Source organism: Mustela lutreola, chromosome 1 (assembly GCF_030435805.1).
Source record: "Mustela lutreola isolate mMusLut2 chromosome 1, mMusLut2.pri, whole genome shotgun sequence".
Taxonomy (NCBI): Eukaryota; Metazoa; Chordata; class Mammalia; order Carnivora; family Mustelidae; genus Mustela; species Mustela lutreola.
In genome coordinates, this window is record NC_081290.1 from 67087345 (window position 1) to 67104338 (window position 16994).

A 16994-nucleotide genomic window follows, 5' to 3' on the forward strand; every position below is an offset into this window, starting at 1 on the left:
ACAGGGGCTGAGAAGGGCAGAGAACAAGGTCACTGAAGGAGAGCAGGCAGAGGAACAGGGAGGCCAGGTGTAGAGGGATTGTCCCGAGTTCCCAGGACAGTGGAAGGGATAGTGGTAAGGAACAGATGGCAGGACAGAGGCACAGCCCTCCCCTGTCAGGCCCTATGCTTCGCTGTGACACACGTATATGACGTGGCATGTACGCTACTCTCCCATGCCAGGCCACATGATTCAGGAGGTCAGGGCAGGGGGAGCAGGTGGATAAGTGACAGGCTAGCCCAGAGGTGCTCCAGGGAGCTGAGACACCCACTCTTCAATGTCCCTTTCCCCACTCTCCACCCCAGAGCCACCCTGGGCTCAGCATCGCACGTGTGGGCCCCTCCACCTCACTTATTTGCAAATCAGCTGTCCGCTCCACCCCAGGCTACCTGGACGTGGGAGGAGCCGGTGAGCAGAGCCAGCCAGATCAGTCCTCCTGACACCTGGGCCACAACAGGGAAACTGAGGCCCCGCAGAGCAGGACTCAGGCCAGTACTCCCAGTGTGGGAGGGGCTCTGCTCCGGGTTCCAGCCACAGGAGCCCCCCAGGCTCAGAGGTTGCCCACCTACCCTCAGGCTCCATGGGCTCGGGGGAGTCAGGCTCCATGTACGAGTCATCTTCATCCTCATGCTCATAATCTGTAAGGTACATGGAGCATCAGACACAAGGTGGCCTAGGCCCAGCTGCACACCCAGGGGCCCTCAGGACACTGGGAGCCGAGGGTCAGGGAGGCCCCAGCCACGGCATGAACCCCAGACCTGGGCTGCATGGGGAAGACCGCCAGCCATGCCTCCCATGGCGGGGGTGGCCAGGTGTGGAGGGGGTGGGACAGGTGTGCAGAGGCAGGCCTCACCTTCGTTGTCTGTGGGGTACGGGGATAGGCTGATGTCCACAGGCCGCTCAACTGCACCATAGAAGCTGTCTGTGTCCGAGCTGGAGTCACTGAGGTAGGGGGCAGGGGTGGGGCACAGTGAGCACCGGGCAGGGGAGCTCCCTTGCATTCACACATATGGATGTACACGCATGCCCTCGGACATGTGACTGATGCACAGACACACACACAGATGCGGACATACGCACAGACACGACACACAGACACATGGACACGTACAGAGCTAGACCCACAGATAAACACAAGGAAAAAACACACAGTCGGAGAAGCTCCTCACAGGTGAGAAACACAGACCCAGGGACCAGAGACTGTGGTGCCCCCTTCACTCCCCTGCCTGACCACACAGGGCCAGGACTCAGGGCTAGCCCCACGTCCCTTCTGCCCTGTAGAGACTGCCAGTGGGTGTGCACGCAGGCATACACATACACGCACATACATAGGCACAAGCGCATACACACGCACATGCACACACACGGACACATGGCCTGGGCCAAGCCTCCAGAGGTGGGAGGCAGGCACACACGTCAAGCCCAGGCCCCCCTCCCCTGCCCAGGCCCACCTGGTGTCCAGGGGCAACTCCTTCTTCTCGTGAAAGTGGCCGATCTCCTTGCGCAGCAAAGCCATCCAGCTCTGTGGGGCAGTTGGGGTGTGGTGGGTGTGCGTGGACCATGGGTGCTTGCGGCCCGGGACAGGGCTCCACCCACCCCCTCCCCAGGCTGGCCTGCACAAAGGTCAGGGAGACGACCCCTGTGGCCTTCTGGGGGCTCTGGCCCCGCTGTAGCCCATTAAGAGCTCTTTCTGAGATGCCTCCTGAGGGTGGGGTGCTGGTACCAGGCCATGGGCTTGAGGAGAGGCAAATCATCCCCACCACATGCCCTCAGTGCCTGGACGGTAGCCCTGTCAGCCCCCCGACCCCAAATATAGGCTCACCTTGCGCTCGTCCTCAGAGGAGGCCGAGAAGAACCAGGTGCGGTGCTTCTTGCTGATGTGGACAATCTTGAAGGGGAAGACGTTGTTGGACGTTGTCTCTTCAGCTGCCCGCATCACCCTGAGGGCACAGGGCCGGTGGTCACCCCCCGGTCAGTCTGATGGTCCTGGCACCCCTCACCCATCATGCCCTCAAGGACACAGCTGTGTCTGGACGGCCTGTCTTGCGGATCCTCCAGGTCAAAGTTCTTTTTTTTTTTTTTTTTTTTTTAAAGATTTTATTTATTGACAGAGAGAAATCACAAGTAGACAGAGAGGCAGCCAGAGAAAGAGAGAGAGAGGGAAGCAGGCTCCCTGCTGAGCAGAGAGCCCGATGTGGGACTCGATCCCAGGACCCTGAGATCATGACCTGAGCCGAAGGCAGCGGCTTAACCCACTGAGCCACCCAGGCGCCCCCCAGGTCAAAGTTCTAAAAGCCTCAGGTAAAGGGAAGTGCATAGGCGAGGACTGGGCACCAAGCAGACAGGGCTCTGGGTCTGGGAGCTTGTCCTGGAAGCAGCAGCCCACATGGCTGCAGAACGAGGACACGTCGCCTTCGCCACCCACCAATGTCCCTCTACTTGGAGGCCACCTGCCTGCCCCGGCGGGCTTTCCTGTTGGGGGCCCAAGCATGTCAGCCCCTGTCCCCACTCCTGCTGCCCCCACAGGGGCATCCTGGAGAACACAGGGGGGACGTGACTTACTATGGCTACTCCCCCCACCAGGATATATTGAGATCACAAGGTCTACCATGGGGGAGCCCCACCGGGCTAGTCACCTGGGGCAGGTGTGCCCCTCCACCAGGCTGAGGGCAAGGGCAGTAGGGGGGGGGGACCCCAGAGCTCTGAGCCATGGATGCCCACTGGCAGCCACAAGCTCTAGGTTCGTCCCCTCCTTAGTGGTGCCCCAGCTGGCCTGGAGGCCTGGCATGGGGCTTGATGCCTGGGCAAGTCCTCCCCACTGAGTCTGTGGCCACAACCTTGAGTCACTCTGTCCTGCGACTGACATGGGACCTTTAGGTGCACAGAGACAGGAGGGGCTGGGCCCTCCTAGGGAGCTGGGAGGCACCCACCTCATGCCCCAGGGAACTGGGCCCATGCTGTGACATTAAGACCTAGAGCCCAGGAGTCACACTTCACTCGCTCTGCAGGCCCTTGATGCTGTGGGGTGGGCCCAAGTGGGGCTAATAAGGTCTTCCTTGCCAACATTCCCCATCCTATCTAGAAGGCTCCTCTGCACCCACCTGCCCATTCGCACAGAGGCACTTGTGGGATGGACCCAGCCCCCCACCCATTCATGTAAAGCAAGGAGCTGAGTCTAGCCTGCGAGGCCCCGAAGCCAGGGAGGCCTGAGGCAGGGCTCAGGGTGAAGTATGTTCCTGGCGCCTTGGAAGGAGGCTAGGGTAGGAGAAGCGCTGGGTGAGCAGGGAAGGGGAGTGGAAGCTGAATGGGGACCCAGGAGCCTCTGCTGAGAAGAGCGCAGGAAGCCTCGCCCCGGGCCTGGCCCCGGGGAGGCTGAGAGCAAGTGGGAGAGGCTGGACAGGATCCAAAGGGTGAGGTGGGAGCCATCTCAAGACAGCCTGGACCCTCCATAGGGGTGGGCAGGACCGAGGGACAGGCCTGGCCAGGGCACGGTGGGCATGGCAGGAAGCAGGCACTTACCGGGAACTTACGGGGCACTTACCGATTATAGCCGCTCAGAGAGAAGGCGCCCTGTGGGGAGGCAGACGTGCTGCTCTTGAAGTAGTAGATGCAACGCTTGTGAATGATGACAAAACGCAGCGGCCCTGAGGGTGGCATGACGAGGGCAGAGGTGAGCCTTGGGGGGCTGCTGGGCAGATCCCACAGGGCAGCTATCCCAGAGGCTCTGGGTGGCTCAGGGCAGTCCTCCTGCCTTTGAATCCCACTAAAGGGAAGGGGAAGGAGCTGGGCTAGCCTGCTGCCTCCTTGCAGGGAGCCCACTGTGAGGCCCAGTGTAAGCAAACCACAGGCAGGATGACAGGCCCCAGAGCACCACCCTCCAAGGCAGGCCTGGCCACACTAATGGCAGGGGGAGACTCTGACCACCTAGGCTAGCCCACCAAAGCACAAAGCTAGGGCCAAAAGTCATAGCATGGGGAGCTCATGCATGGTCAGAGTGACAGGCAAAGCCCTGATGCTCTTTGACCTTCAATGTCCTGACAACTGGGCATCTCCCAGACCTGGGGGCCCCCACTCTCTGCCAACCTGCTGTCCTAGGGACCAGAGCCTTGGCCTCATTCAGCTGGACCAAGTCACCAACCAACTCACTGAACACCCACGGGATGGTACAAGGCCACACCCACCAGGCCACCAGAGGCCCCCAGCCCCTGGTGCAGATGAAGCACTGTGTACCAAATGCCCATCCTATCTCCATTTTGCAGTAGCACCCCAAGTCATCCCACAGTCCTGGGGAACGAGGAGGCTGACTCAGGTCCCCGGGGGGGTACTGGCCATGCAGGGAAGGAAAACAATGGAGGGCCTACCATGTCTGGGCACAGGCTCAGAGAGACAAGTTGCTTGCCCACAGAGGTCCAACAGGGCAGTGGGGCCACAGGGCTGGGGCTCAGGCCCATTCCCACACCCTCCCATCCTGCTCCCTGCCACCCAGAGGACTCACATTTGAGCAACTGCAGCTGGGTCCCACCCTTCTTGTGCAGGTAGCCGGCTTTAGCCACGCCCCCAGGCATGGTTAGCAAGTTCTGGGCACCAATGGCCTTCATGGGGACGGGCCAATGCATCTCCTCAGCCGCCATGAAGCTGCAAAAAAAGGAGGAGACATGTCTCAGCCAGGACTGGGGGATATTAGATGGCTTGGCTGGGGGATACACCACCGAGATCCTTAGAGACAGCCTAAAGGGTCGAGGCAGCAAGGGGTAGGGAACCAATTTCCAGGTGGGACCCCAGGGAAAGAAAGGGCCACCTGGTCCACTTGGTCAGCACCTGGTCTATCTGGCCACACACCTGAGCCCCAGAGACACTGAGAACGGGGCGTATTCCTTCACTATTGTTGGTTCACTCAGCACACACCGGCCGAACTAACAGCCCCACAGGGAGGCTAGGGGATAGCAGTGAATAAATTCAAGAAACCACTGGCCTAGGGCACCTGGGTGGCTCAGTGGGTTAAGCCTCTGCCTTCAGCTCAAGTCATAATCTCAGGGTCCTGGGATCGAGCCCTGCGTCGGGCTCTCTGCTCCTCGTTGGGCTCTCGCTCCTGGTCAGGCTCTCTGCCTGCCTCTCTGCCTACTTGTGATCTCTTTCTCTGTCAAATAAATAAGCAAATTCAAAAAAAAAAAAAAAAAAAGAAACCATCGGCCCAGGTAAGTCAGGCCTAATGCCATAACCACCCCAAGTCTGTGTGCCAGGTCAGCCTATGATGGAGCCTGCCAGGGAGAAGGTGACTATAATGGCTTTAAAAAGGTACAAGGGCCAGGGCAGGCCTCGGGCATCCTCTCCATCATCTCTGTTCCTTAGCAGAGAAGGGATGAGGGACATGGCCCCAAATGCCCTACTCTCCACTCTTGCCTGCCTTTTTTTTTTTTTTTTAAAAGATTTATTTATTTATTTATTTATTTATTTATTTTTGACAGAGATCACAAGCAGGCAAAGAGACAGGCAAAAATAAGAGGGGACGCAGGCTCTCTGCTGACCAGAGAGCCTGTTGCGGGGCTCGATCCCAGGACCCTGGGATCATGACCTGAGCCAAAGGCAGAGGCTTTAACCCATTGAGCCACCCAGGCGCCCCTCCTGCCTGCCTTTAGCCAGCTTCTGTCCATCCCTTTTTTAAGGCCCTAAGACCAGGAAGCAGGAAAGCAGGTAGCCCTGAGTCTCTAGTTCCCACCCTGGCTCAGTCTCTGGGGGATCCCTAGGCCGTAGTTGTTGGAGCTATAAAATGGGGACACAGAGTGGACACAGCCTGACATATAGCACATGCCTGTTGGCAGTGGCCATGATGACCTTCTGGTGGGTTGACTGGTATCCACCCTGTTCCCTGTTTCCCCTGCTCCCCATCCAGCCTCCTGCTCATCATCCTAGCCATTCTCCCTGAAACATGCCAGGCTCTTTCCCAACCTGGCTTCTGCCTGGCATGCCTGACCACTCCCCCTTCTCACATGAAGAACTCCTATTCATCCTTCAAGACCCAGGTTCACTGTCCCCTCTTCTTCTTCTTCTTCTTTTTAAGATTTTATTTATTTGTCAGAGCAGGTAGAGTGCCAGGCAGAGAGAGAAGCAGGCTCCCCGCTGGACAAGGAGCTTGATGTGGGGCTCGATCACAGGACCCTGGGATCATGTCACAGTCCCCTCTTCTGTGAGGCATCTGAATGCCTACTCATATTCAAGACTACCCCCCAACCCTGCCCGGAGGCACTATTTCTCTTGTGCCTGCCCCCACTAACCCTGGTGCCTGGTCCTTCCTGGGGCCCAGTGGACTCGGAGTGTCAACCGGGAGTGTGGTCCGTGTCCCACTGAGCCACCAGCGTTGCAGCCAGGGTCAGACACAGAGGCCCTGTCCCCTGGGGCTCCTGCCACTACAGACCCCGTTCCCCAAAACACACACACACACACACAAAGCCACTGGGCTGCGGACGAGCCAGCATCCTCCGCCAAAGGCTCACCTCCTCCAGGGCTTGGGCTGCCCCCTCCGGCTCCGCGCGCACCAACCAGCCCCGGCCCAGCCCCCGCCCACAGCCGAGGCTCGGAACAAAGGCTCGGTCCCGGCCCCCCGGAGCCTGCTGCCCGGGACAGAACCCCCGCGCCCCGCCCGGCCCACGCCCGCCTTTGTTCCCCCAGGAAGCGGGGCTAGCGCTCCGGGCTCGGTACTCACGGCGTCCACGCGGCGGCCCGCCGCCCCTGCGCGCACCGACACTGCCCCGGACCGGCCCCCCCCGCGCCCGCCTCCCGCCCGCCCCAGCCCGGCCGGCCGCGCCCCGCGCCCGCCATGCCGCGCGCCCCGCCGCCGAAGCCCCCGCGCCCCCCGCCCCCCGGCCGCCGGCTCCTCCCCTCGCGGGCGGGGCGGGCGCGGCAGGTGGAGACCCGGCGCTCTGCGCCCCACCGCGGACCGCTCCCTCCCCTCGTGCGGGGCCTCAGTTTCCCCAGCGGCTCTGGGACGCAACGCGGACGTCTGAGTGCGGCCCCGAGCCCGCCAGGCTCCCGGGTTGGCCAGCCCGTTCGGGAGAGGGTCTCGTCTTCCCAGGGCCTCCGTCTGCGCCTCCGCAAACGAGGGCGAGCGCGGCCGGCTTCTGCGGTTTGTGGCCGGGGGTGAAGCTGGTTCAGCTGGCAGCCACTGGGGCTCCGGCTGGGTCTGTGGGTCCTCCCGTCCCCTCTCAGGCAGGTTGTTTCACCCATCTGCGGCCACCGGTTTCCACCCCCCGGGGTTCCCTGCAGGAGCCAGACAGACGTCCAGTCCTTGGCAGTTCCCACCTGTTCTGTAGATGTGGGCTCCTCTCCGAGGAGACCCCCAGGCTGGCCAAAGGTAGGTGATGGCCTTGCCGGCCCCCCAAGCATTCTGCCTCTTCTATCTCCCTCCTGCATACTGGCTGCGGGTCAGCTGGGACAGCTGGAGCAGGGGCTCTGTGCTCCCACTCAGCTGTGCAGTTGTGCAGCTGTGCGCAGCACTGGTTCCTGGTTTCCCCCCCTCCACTTCAGGCTGGCTCTGGGTGCCGCCTGCCACTGCAGGGAGAGGCTCTGTCCCACCTGTGTGCCTCTGCTCTCAGTGCCCTTGCCAGTCCCTCCCCTGGCAGGATACTCAGGGCCACTGCCTCCTCCTGCTCCTCCCAGCCCCCCTGCTTGTCCTCCTCCCCACCATCCCTTGTCTCAGTTTCCTCCCAGGCTTCCATTCTCTCCCCCATCACCTCCATTCAGCATGTTCTCCCCCACCCACACATGCCATTCCCATCACCTCTGTTCCAAATCTCCAGGGCTTCACCATGTGCACTTAGCCTTTCCAGATCCAGCCCCCATGGAGCTTTCCCAGCAGGCTCTTCTCCTGCCCTCCACCTCCCATAGACCGGTGCCATCCAAACCCAGTGGCTCCTGAATCCAAGACCCAGAACCACCAAGCACCACCTCCAGGCTACAGCTCCCAGTTTCCACTGCCTGCAGTGCCTTCCAGAGCCTTTAGGGGGCAACTAAACTAACTTAGCCTCCAAAAATTGGTCCAAATGAACACCAACCCATAGTTAACTCCTCCAAAAACAGAAGAGGAAGGAACTCACTCTATAAAGCCAGCATTACCTTGATACCAAAACCAAAGACAACACAAGAAAACGACAGACCAATAACTTATGATTGTAGACACCAAAATCCTCTCCGAGGGCCTCCTGGAAGCTCAGTCAGTTAAGTGTCAGGCTCTTGATTTCAGCTCAGATCATGATCTCATGGTTGTGAGATTGAGCCACATGTCAGGCTCTGCGCTGGACATGGAGCCTGCTTAGCGTTCTCTCTCTCTCTCTGCCCCTTCTCCTTCTTTCCTTCCCCCCTCTAAAAAAATGCTCACCAAAATACTAGCAAATTGAATTCAGCACCTTGTAAAAAGGATTCTACACCACGCTAAGTGTGCTCTATCCCAGGAACACAAGGTTAACACTTAAAATTCAATGATTGTAATACATCATACCAAAAAGGAAAAAAAAAGATAAACCATACGATTATTTCAACAGACAAAGAAAAAGCATTCGACAAAATGTGACAATCTTTCCTGCTAGGAACAATACTCAACAAACTAGGAATAGGAGAAAACTTCCCCAACATGGTAAAAGAGTGTTTATGAAAAGCTCATAGTCAACATCATCTTTGATGGTTAAAAACTGAAATCTTTCCCCTAAGAGCACGGACAAGGAAAACTCTGCTGTTGCTGCTTCTATCCAACTTGTACCAGAGCTGCTGGCCAAGGTAATTGAGCAAGAAAAAGAAATAGAATGTCTCCAGGTTGGAAATGAAGAAGTAACACTACTCACAACTTAGATGATTACATATAGAAAAAATACCAGGGAACCCACCAAAAAGTGATTAGAACTAATAAACAGGCTAGCAGGAAGATCAATACACAAAAACCACTCATACTTCTACAATACTAGCAGCGAATAATCCAAAAATAAAATGAGAGTTAGCTCAAGTGTCCCCTCTTTCAGGTGGTTTTCCCTGACCTCTAGGGGTTCCTATGTCCCTCCATGGGGCTAACACAGCCTTCCCCCCAGGTAACACTGACCACACTAGCTTGTCACTGTCCCCCATCCTCACCAGCTCAGGCCCAGCACAGAGGGGCACCCAGGGAACCCCAAAGGAGGCACAGAATGTTGACTCTAGTGGTTGGTAGGGACTGCACTTGCCGGGAAGGCACAGAAAGCCAAAATATAGCCCTCTCCCCCCATACTGTATCCTCCCCAATCTGTAAGGAGACCTGGTGTGTCTGTTGGGGCGGGGGAAGCTGCAGTGTGAATGGATGGAACCCACTCCTCCTCACACTGCACCTGGGAGAAATTGGAGGGGAGGAGCTATGGGAATTTAGAGCCCCACTCGCTTGGCTCAGGGGCCAGGCAAGTATAGGCCCGTGAGAGCCTCACTCTTGCCTGACCGCAGTCTCTCTGTGGGCAGGATGAGGGCTCTTGGGTGGCCAGCCGGACCTTGGATGGGGAGGGTGGGTGGTGACAGAATTAGGCTGTGCTCAGAATGTCCTCATTTCAGGGACAGATGCCAATATGCTCAGCTCCTCTCCAGAGGACAGACCACCTGAGGGAAAACCCATCCCGATGTCCCTAAAGCCTCCCGCCCCACCCAGCTCTGCCCTGCACCAGTGCATGAGCTGGTCTGGCACCTGACCAAGAGCTGAGTGCCAGGCCGGGCTGGAACAGAAATGGGAAGGAAATGGTGGCTGAGGGTAGGGGTGATGACGGGCCATGTTGGCCAAAGTGACCACACAGCTTTTAGGGACTTTCAGTCCAGCTCAAAGACTCCAGCTCCACTGGTGCCTGGGGAAATTGAGGGGAGTCCCCAAGAAACACCCACACTCCTGGCCAGCCTGGTCTCCCTGGCCATCTCCCTCTAGGCTCATGGTGTCACCCAGCACCCTGATGGTCAAAGTCCACTCACTCATCCCCTGTGCTCATCAGCAGGAAGCGTCAGTCCCTTCTTCTGCAGGAACAGACACAGCAGTGGAAGCCCCTTAGTGTGCTTCCGGGGGAGGGGGAGTGTCTGCTGAGCCCCCCAAGGTGGGACCTGTCATTTGAGTGCTCCAGGCCTGTGTTCAAATCCCACCAGGCCTGTCCAGGGAGCCTCTGCTTCCTCTCCTTTATAGTGGACACAGAGAGCCCTGTCCTCACAGCGGCCCAACACCCCTCAGGACATCTGTCTCTATGGAGGAGGAGACCGAGGCCGCCCAGTGAGCTGGCGGCTGGGAGTGGCGCTCTGTTCCCTGCAGCTCCGATGACACGAATGTCAGCGGTAAGGTGGCTGGCCGACACGGTGGTAGCTGCTGGGCTCCGTGAGGCAGCACGCGGTCTTTGTGAGCAGGATGTGTACTAGGGATGGCAGACCCTCGGGCACTCTCTGGTCTCTGCTCCTCGCTCACCTGGGACCTTCTCTTCAAGCTGAGGTTAGTCCAGGTGCCCGGAGGCCCGAGGCGCAGGGAGGGGGGGCGAGCAGGTGGGTGACACTGCACTGGCCCACAGAGACAGCCCTCGTCGAGTTCCACCAATTGTCGCTTGGTGGATCACAACCCCCCCCATGTGGCTGTAAACCCCAAAGCATGTGGTCACCCCCCACCCGGCTCGCATGCACCCTGAGGCTCCACACCCTGTCAGAGTTGCAGGCAGTGTGCTCAGACGGGCTGTGCATGGGATCCACATGGCCCACATGCAGGGTATAGTGTGCGCACTAGCGTGTGCATGAGTGTGCACGGATGTGAGCCTGTGCACGAGAGCTGAGCAGGGGACCTGGAGCCCAAGCTCCCATGGCTCTCCTCCTTCACACCTACAGACACAGCCCTGGCTGTGGTGAGGGAGCTGGCGCTTTGTGTGACCACAGTCAGGGTTCCTGTCAGTGGTGATCGGACCGGCCCCGAACTGCAGGGCACAGTGGGGCTGGGAGTCCCCGAATGCACGCAGCCACACGCATACCCACACACTCACACGCAGACCAATACGTGCATATGTACCCACTCAGAAACACATGCACGCACATGTACACACTCAAACACAGACCTGTACACACACAAATACACAGACACACATACAAGCAGACACATATGCACACACATACACACTCACGCAGACCTATACACACACAGAGACATATACACACATGTACACACACAGAGGCACATATACACACACTTGGACACGTGCTCACGCACACTTGTTCTTAGACATACACTCATACACACACACTCAAGCACACTATGTACTCAAATACATATCTCTGGACTACCACTGGTACACACTCATTCACTCCCTCGTAAGCAGACGCACACACCTGGCCTCCAGAGGCTAATGAGACCCTTGTTGGGTGCCCCCCGGCCCTGGGCTGGCAGCCCCAGCACAGGTCAGAAACATCACTGCCGCCACCCAGCCCTGCATGGGCCGGGGCCAAGTCCCACCTGATAGGTCCTTAAGTCCCACAGGCCCGGTGCTTTAGTCCTACTTTATAGACTAGAACAGCAGGGCTGGTAGAAGTGCACCGGGCACTCACTGTAGGCCAGTCTAGGTGCTTCTCACGGATCAGCCCATGTCATCATCCCAACACCCCCTGCTGTGTGCGTCAGCATCACCCCCACACCACTGATGAAGACATCGAGGGCCTGCAAGACTGAGTAACTCACCCAAAGCTACACAGTCAGTAAACACTGGGAGGTGGGGGTGGGCTTGCCAGGGACAGGCACTCCCCCAGCCTGGCATCCGGCAGGCCCTAGGGGCTGGTGGGCTCACAGCACCACACACATAGCCCATCCATTCTCCCCTCTCAGTTCCCTGCCTTCATCTTCCCAGAATCTTTCTCCATAAGAGAATCAAAACCAAAACCTCCTACAGAGACCGGAAGCCGGTGACCAGCCATGACGGAGGGAAGGGGCATGAACCGGGGCTCATGAGGAGAGCCCCCCCAGCCCTTCATCTCCCTGCCAGACCCCCAAGCATATGCGCACAAATACACACTCACACCCCCCCCCCCACCGGGCACACACACTCGCTCAATGTGTACGCACACAGGACCCAAAGGCTAGGCCAGTCCGCCAGCATATACAATGGGAAGGCGTACCCCAACCTGGGCCCCCAGCTCCCTGCCAGTTGCAGGCTGAGCAGCCCATGGTAGGGTGCAGTGGGGCTCCCACTGTGCCCCACCCAGCAATCAGGGCTCTCCTCAGAGCCTGTCAGCTCTGGAGTCCAGAGCTCAGCCTCCCATGCCGTTCTGGAAACACAGGGCCAGGGCCACCTTCCAAGCCCCCAGTCCATGGGCTGCCCCACTAACCTGAAGGCAGTGAGCCGGCACATGGCTCTGCTCCTGTCCGTGGATAGGCTAGGGGCAGGTGTCCTGAGGCCCCAGGAGGCCATGGGACTCAGGGGTCACAGGGCAGATTGGCAGCCTGCCTCCTCCAGGCAGGGGAGGCCTGATGCCCCGACATGTCCCTGAGCACTGCCGGGGTCCACAGCTCCCTCCTGCTGACAGCCGCCCGCTACCTCTGGGGCCTGCGGCTGCCCGGGGTTCCTCCCCATGCAACACTTCCTGTTGCCGGGTCCTCCCGACAGCCCCGGCTAGCCAGCACTTCCTGCCTTCTACCCTCTAAGGTCCAGAGGCCCAGCTGAGACTCAGGGCTGCACCTTGGCCTGATGGGGTTTAGCCGACCCTTCTCCCATCCCATATGGGGTCAGAGACCCAGTGCCCCAGGTCCCAGGGTGCCCTGGGAGGAAGCTCCCTGCTGGTCCTCCAGCATACACACTCCCATGGCCACCTTGGCTTCTCTCCAGCAAAACCGCAAAGCCCCTTCACAGCCAGACTCTGTCTCCTTGGCCCCAGAAACCCTGCCCCCCACCAAGAAGCCGGTGCTCACATCCCATGCAGGGAGCTCACTACCCCCACCTCTCTGCCCTTTGACACCAACATCGGACTGAGGAACTAGGTTCCCAGCGTAGGCGCAGGCATCTCCCTTCACCCTCCCTCCTTACTCTTCCACAGGCCAATTCCACTCTCCTGCCTGGCACAGCCTCTGTGCAGAGCTGAACTCACATGCCTCTAGTGGCTCACATCCCTCTCTGTGGCTCCGCCAGTGTCAGGACCTACCCCAGGTCCCACTTGGGCCTGTCCCAGGCCAATGCTGCCTCACCAAGGCGGCCTTCCTCCCCTGCCCAGACCCACAGCCAAGAAAGGGAGCGGCGGGGGCAAGGCCGGGCTGTTTGGTGCTGAGCCCCCACATCCCCTGCCTCTCCTCTCCCAAGCTGGGATCCCACAAAGGACAGGAGGCCAAAGGAAGGGGCACTCTGCGACGAAACCCACAGCAGGATCTGAGGGTTAGAGAGGCCAGACCATGGGGTCCCCAGGGAGTCGCTAACTGTCTCATCTAGTTAGTATCCTGGGGTATGCCCTGCACGATCGACCATGTTGGCACCTGGCCATCCCCTGCATAGTTGTCACCGGGGCTCTGGTGGAGGGCAGCTCCCAGGCTGGGGGGCCTCCACTCCCACTCTGTCCACAGATCCAGATCCCTGCCAAGCCTGTCATGACCCCAGGGTCCAGTTTGGGGTCACAGACTGCCTGCTATCTCTTGGAGGGTAGGGAACTTAGACTTTGTGGCTGGGGCATGGCCACCCTAGCCTCCCCAAGCCTGAGTCAGCCTCAGTGCCCACTGGTGGCCATGACAGACAGAGGCTTAGAGGTGGGCCTCTTCCCCTTGTTCCCCTTTGCAGTCTGCCCAGGGAGGAGAGAGGACCTCAGAGCAAGACACATTGGACACTCAGCTACCTCTATCCTGTGCTGGCCGTTTGGCCTCAACCTACTTAGCCCCTCTGAGCCTATTTCTCCGTCTGTGCAATGGGTGCTGAGGGCTGAGATAAAGTAGCAGGTGAGAAGCCCCTGGGTCATGATCCAGCCAAGACAAGGCAGGATGGCAGTTCTGGGCTGGAGTGGGGGCCTCTAAGGGCTATGGGTTGGAGGGGTGGTGGCAGGCCCAGCAGGTAGATTAGGGGATGACCTCAGGGGCAGGCAGGTCTGACAGAGGAGGTGAAGTTTGCTGGGAGGGACTGACTGGGGGGAGGAAGTCAAAAACAGGACAAGGGCTCAGAGCAACATCCAGGGTGGGCAACAAGGTGGCTGAGGCCCAGGGAGGCTGGGTGACAGGCGTGGGGGTGAGAACTGGCCAGGACAAGAACCAGGAGCCAACCAGCTCTCCCTGGGATGTACTGGCCCTCACTGGACAGGAAGAGAGATGGATGAGAAGGCCTAAGGTCAAGGCAGCAACTGGCGTCCCCATGGGGGTCAGATCCATGTTGGCCTCTTCTCCAGCCTTAGTGTCCCTATGGGAGCCTGAGGTCAGAGTTCTGGGCTACTCCACCTCTTCCCTGGGCCTCAGTTTCCCCACCTGCCCTCCTACCTCCTGAGGCAGCACTTGACCTTGCAGCAAATCACGCTATCATCTCTATTCCTGAAAACAGAGCGCTCTCCACTAATGGCAGCACCATGACCTTTTACAGGGTGTAGAAACAGCCATGGAACTGATCCCACACCAGCATCCAAGCAGCAACACGAGTGGGGCTGGGGCAGGGCTGGGGTCCCCACATCAGATGGCTCTGTCTTCTACCCCGCCCTCCCTAAATCGCAGCTCCTCCCCTCCCAAGGGCAAGCCCCTCAAAGTGCTGTCTTGGAGACCCCTCCACTTCCCCAGACTTAGGACTTACCACGGTGGGTGAGAGCCAGCCAGCAGGGCCAGGCAGGGGCCAAGGGTCAGCCTGAAAAAGGAAGAGAGAGGGAGAGCTTTCAGTCTGGCTTCCTGGGGTCCTCAGTCTGCTCAGGGGCAAGACCAACGTCCAACACCACAGCACCTCTGCAGCTGGGCATGGAGTCGGCCTCAGCGCTGTGCTCACAGCCACTGCTCACGAGGACATGACTGTTCAGGAGGACGGGGCCAGACCCGCGCTGCTCACGAGGACATGGCTGTTTGGGAGGATGGCACCGGCCAGGCTGACCGCAGACAGTGGAGGTGCGAGGAATGGGACCACGTCCCCAGGAACCCTAGCCCCGGCTCTCCTGTAGGCACCCTGGGCCCCCGTGCCCGCCCCGGGGCCCGCCTGCCACCTGCAGGGACAGTTCAGGCACTGAAGGTGTCAAGGAGGGCCTGCTGGGCTCAAGGAACGGTGGCTGGTGACCATACTGGGAAAAACCTCAAGATATCAAATAAGATGCTTCGTATCAGCTCCCCCTGCAGGGCCTGGGTCTGCCCAGAGCCAGGCCTAGGACCCCCAACCACACACCCACTCCTCTTTCTGGCCTGTCCCTTCTCTCCATACCTGGGGCTGAAAGCTGCCTTCCAGAGAAGGAAGCCACGATGATGTACCAGGTGGAGGGAGTGGGCGGTGTGGAGGGCAGGGCCCTGCTGGGGTCACCTGGTGTAATAGGCTAAATGGGGGTCACCAAAGAGCGGTGTCAAAGTCTTAGCCTCCAGAAACTATGAATGTGGCCTTATTTGGAAAAGGGACCTTTGTGTATGTCATTAAGGATCTCATCCAGGATTAGCCAGAAGTGCCCTCAATCCAACGGCACGTGTCCTTCTGAGAAGAGCAGACAGAGAAGATCATATGAAGCCCAACGGGCAGACTGAGGCGAGGGGGGCATAAGCCAGAGATGCCGCAGATGCAGATGCAGACGTCTGCAGCTACCAGGAGATGGAAACGGCAAGGAAGGAAGGGCCCTCTTCCAGAGCCTGGTCCTGGTGACACCTGGATCTGAGACTTTGGGGCTCCAGGACTCTGGGAGAGTAAATGTCTGTCGTTTAAAGCTCCCAGGTATGGGACTTTGTTAGGGCAGCCCTAGGAAACTATTACACATCAGCCCCCCACCCAAAAGTCCTTTCTCAGGACCAACTTCATCTCAAGTCCTAGGTGTGTCCTGCAGGGAGAGACCCAGTCTGGGAAGAGTGCCCCCCCACCCCTGCCCCCCACCTCGTCTTGGGCATCCAGCTGGTTGCCCTCCTCCAGGCCGGACTCCCCCCAACACCCCCACCCTTCCCAAGCACAGGATTGGATGCCACCTCCAGCTCCCACCCATGAGATTTGCTAAGTCCACTCCTGCCTCAGCCTCTGGCCCACACCCTGGCCCAGCCCTTCCTTGGCACAAGTCCAAGTACTTGGGGTCCAGCCCTGCTTCCTGCCCCTGGCCTTTGTACCTTCATGCCCCATTCCCAGTATGTGCAATCTCTTCCACTCGCAGACTAATGCTCCCTCATCCTTTGAAAACAGAACCACCTAGAACAGCACACCCTTTGAAACCTCCACGTCAGTGGCATAGCCTTATGCCCTCCCACGGATGTCCCCAGCCCTCCCCATCAGCCTGGCTCCCACCACATCCCAAGAGCCAGGTTGGTGCCTGGCCCACAGCAGGCCCAAAAAACAGATGGATGGACCAATAGGTTCAAAGTCACGTCTACTCACAGGGCCATCGCCCTGACATGGTCTAACTAGCACATGCCTAGACAGTCCCTCAGAGCTACAGTGAAGAACTGTGACCCAGAGCTAACTGGACCCTCGACAAGAACCAATGTCCAGGGTAGGCTACAGCCGAGGCCCACCTATGCCCAGGACCTCTTCTTGGGGAGATGACCACTGGCTGGCAAGCAGCCGGTGTTCAAGACCGACGACTGTGGAATGCAGAGCAAGTCACCAATCGGAGCCTGCCAGTGTCCCCAGAAAGACAGTGGTGTGCTCAGGTCTAGAAGGTCGCAGGAGTTTCTCAGGGCTACCCAAGGTAGAGGCAGGAAGCAGCCCAGCCACTCGTGTGTCCAAGGGCAAAGGAAATGAAGGGAAGGACAGAAAGAGGCCCCGTGCCCAGCTGCCCACATGGGCGCTGGGTTTCTGGGCCAAGCTAGGGGCAGGGCTGGGATTTCT

At 59.0% G+C, this 16994-nt stretch overlaps 1 protein-coding gene across 4 annotated transcripts in view; it reads right to left on the minus strand.

Annotated features, from left to right (window-relative positions):
- Window positions 1–16994, minus strand: part of SH3BP2 (SH3 domain binding protein 2) — a 35171-nt gene that overhangs the window by 5711 nt on the left and 12466 nt on the right. For 3 of the 4 annotated variants that reach the window (XM_059166605.1, XM_059166613.1, XM_059166619.1), the window contains 7 exons: window positions 14793–14843; window positions 4535–4674; window positions 3581–3683; window positions 1862–1979; window positions 1491–1561; window positions 893–981; window positions 609–677 (listed from right to left, as the gene is read on the minus strand). In XM_059166605.1, the coding sequence (XP_059022588.1) occupies window positions 609–677; window positions 893–981; window positions 1491–1561; window positions 1862–1979; window positions 3581–3683; window positions 4535–4670 (586 nt within the window). In that variant the 5' untranslated portion in view covers window positions 4671–4674; window positions 14793–14843. Of the gene's footprint in view, window positions 1–608; window positions 678–892; window positions 982–1490; window positions 1562–1861; window positions 1980–3580; window positions 3684–4534; window positions 4675–12372; window positions 12615–14792; window positions 14844–16994 lie in introns of those variants that run through there. The other variant, XM_059166597.1, reaches the window with a different exon arrangement.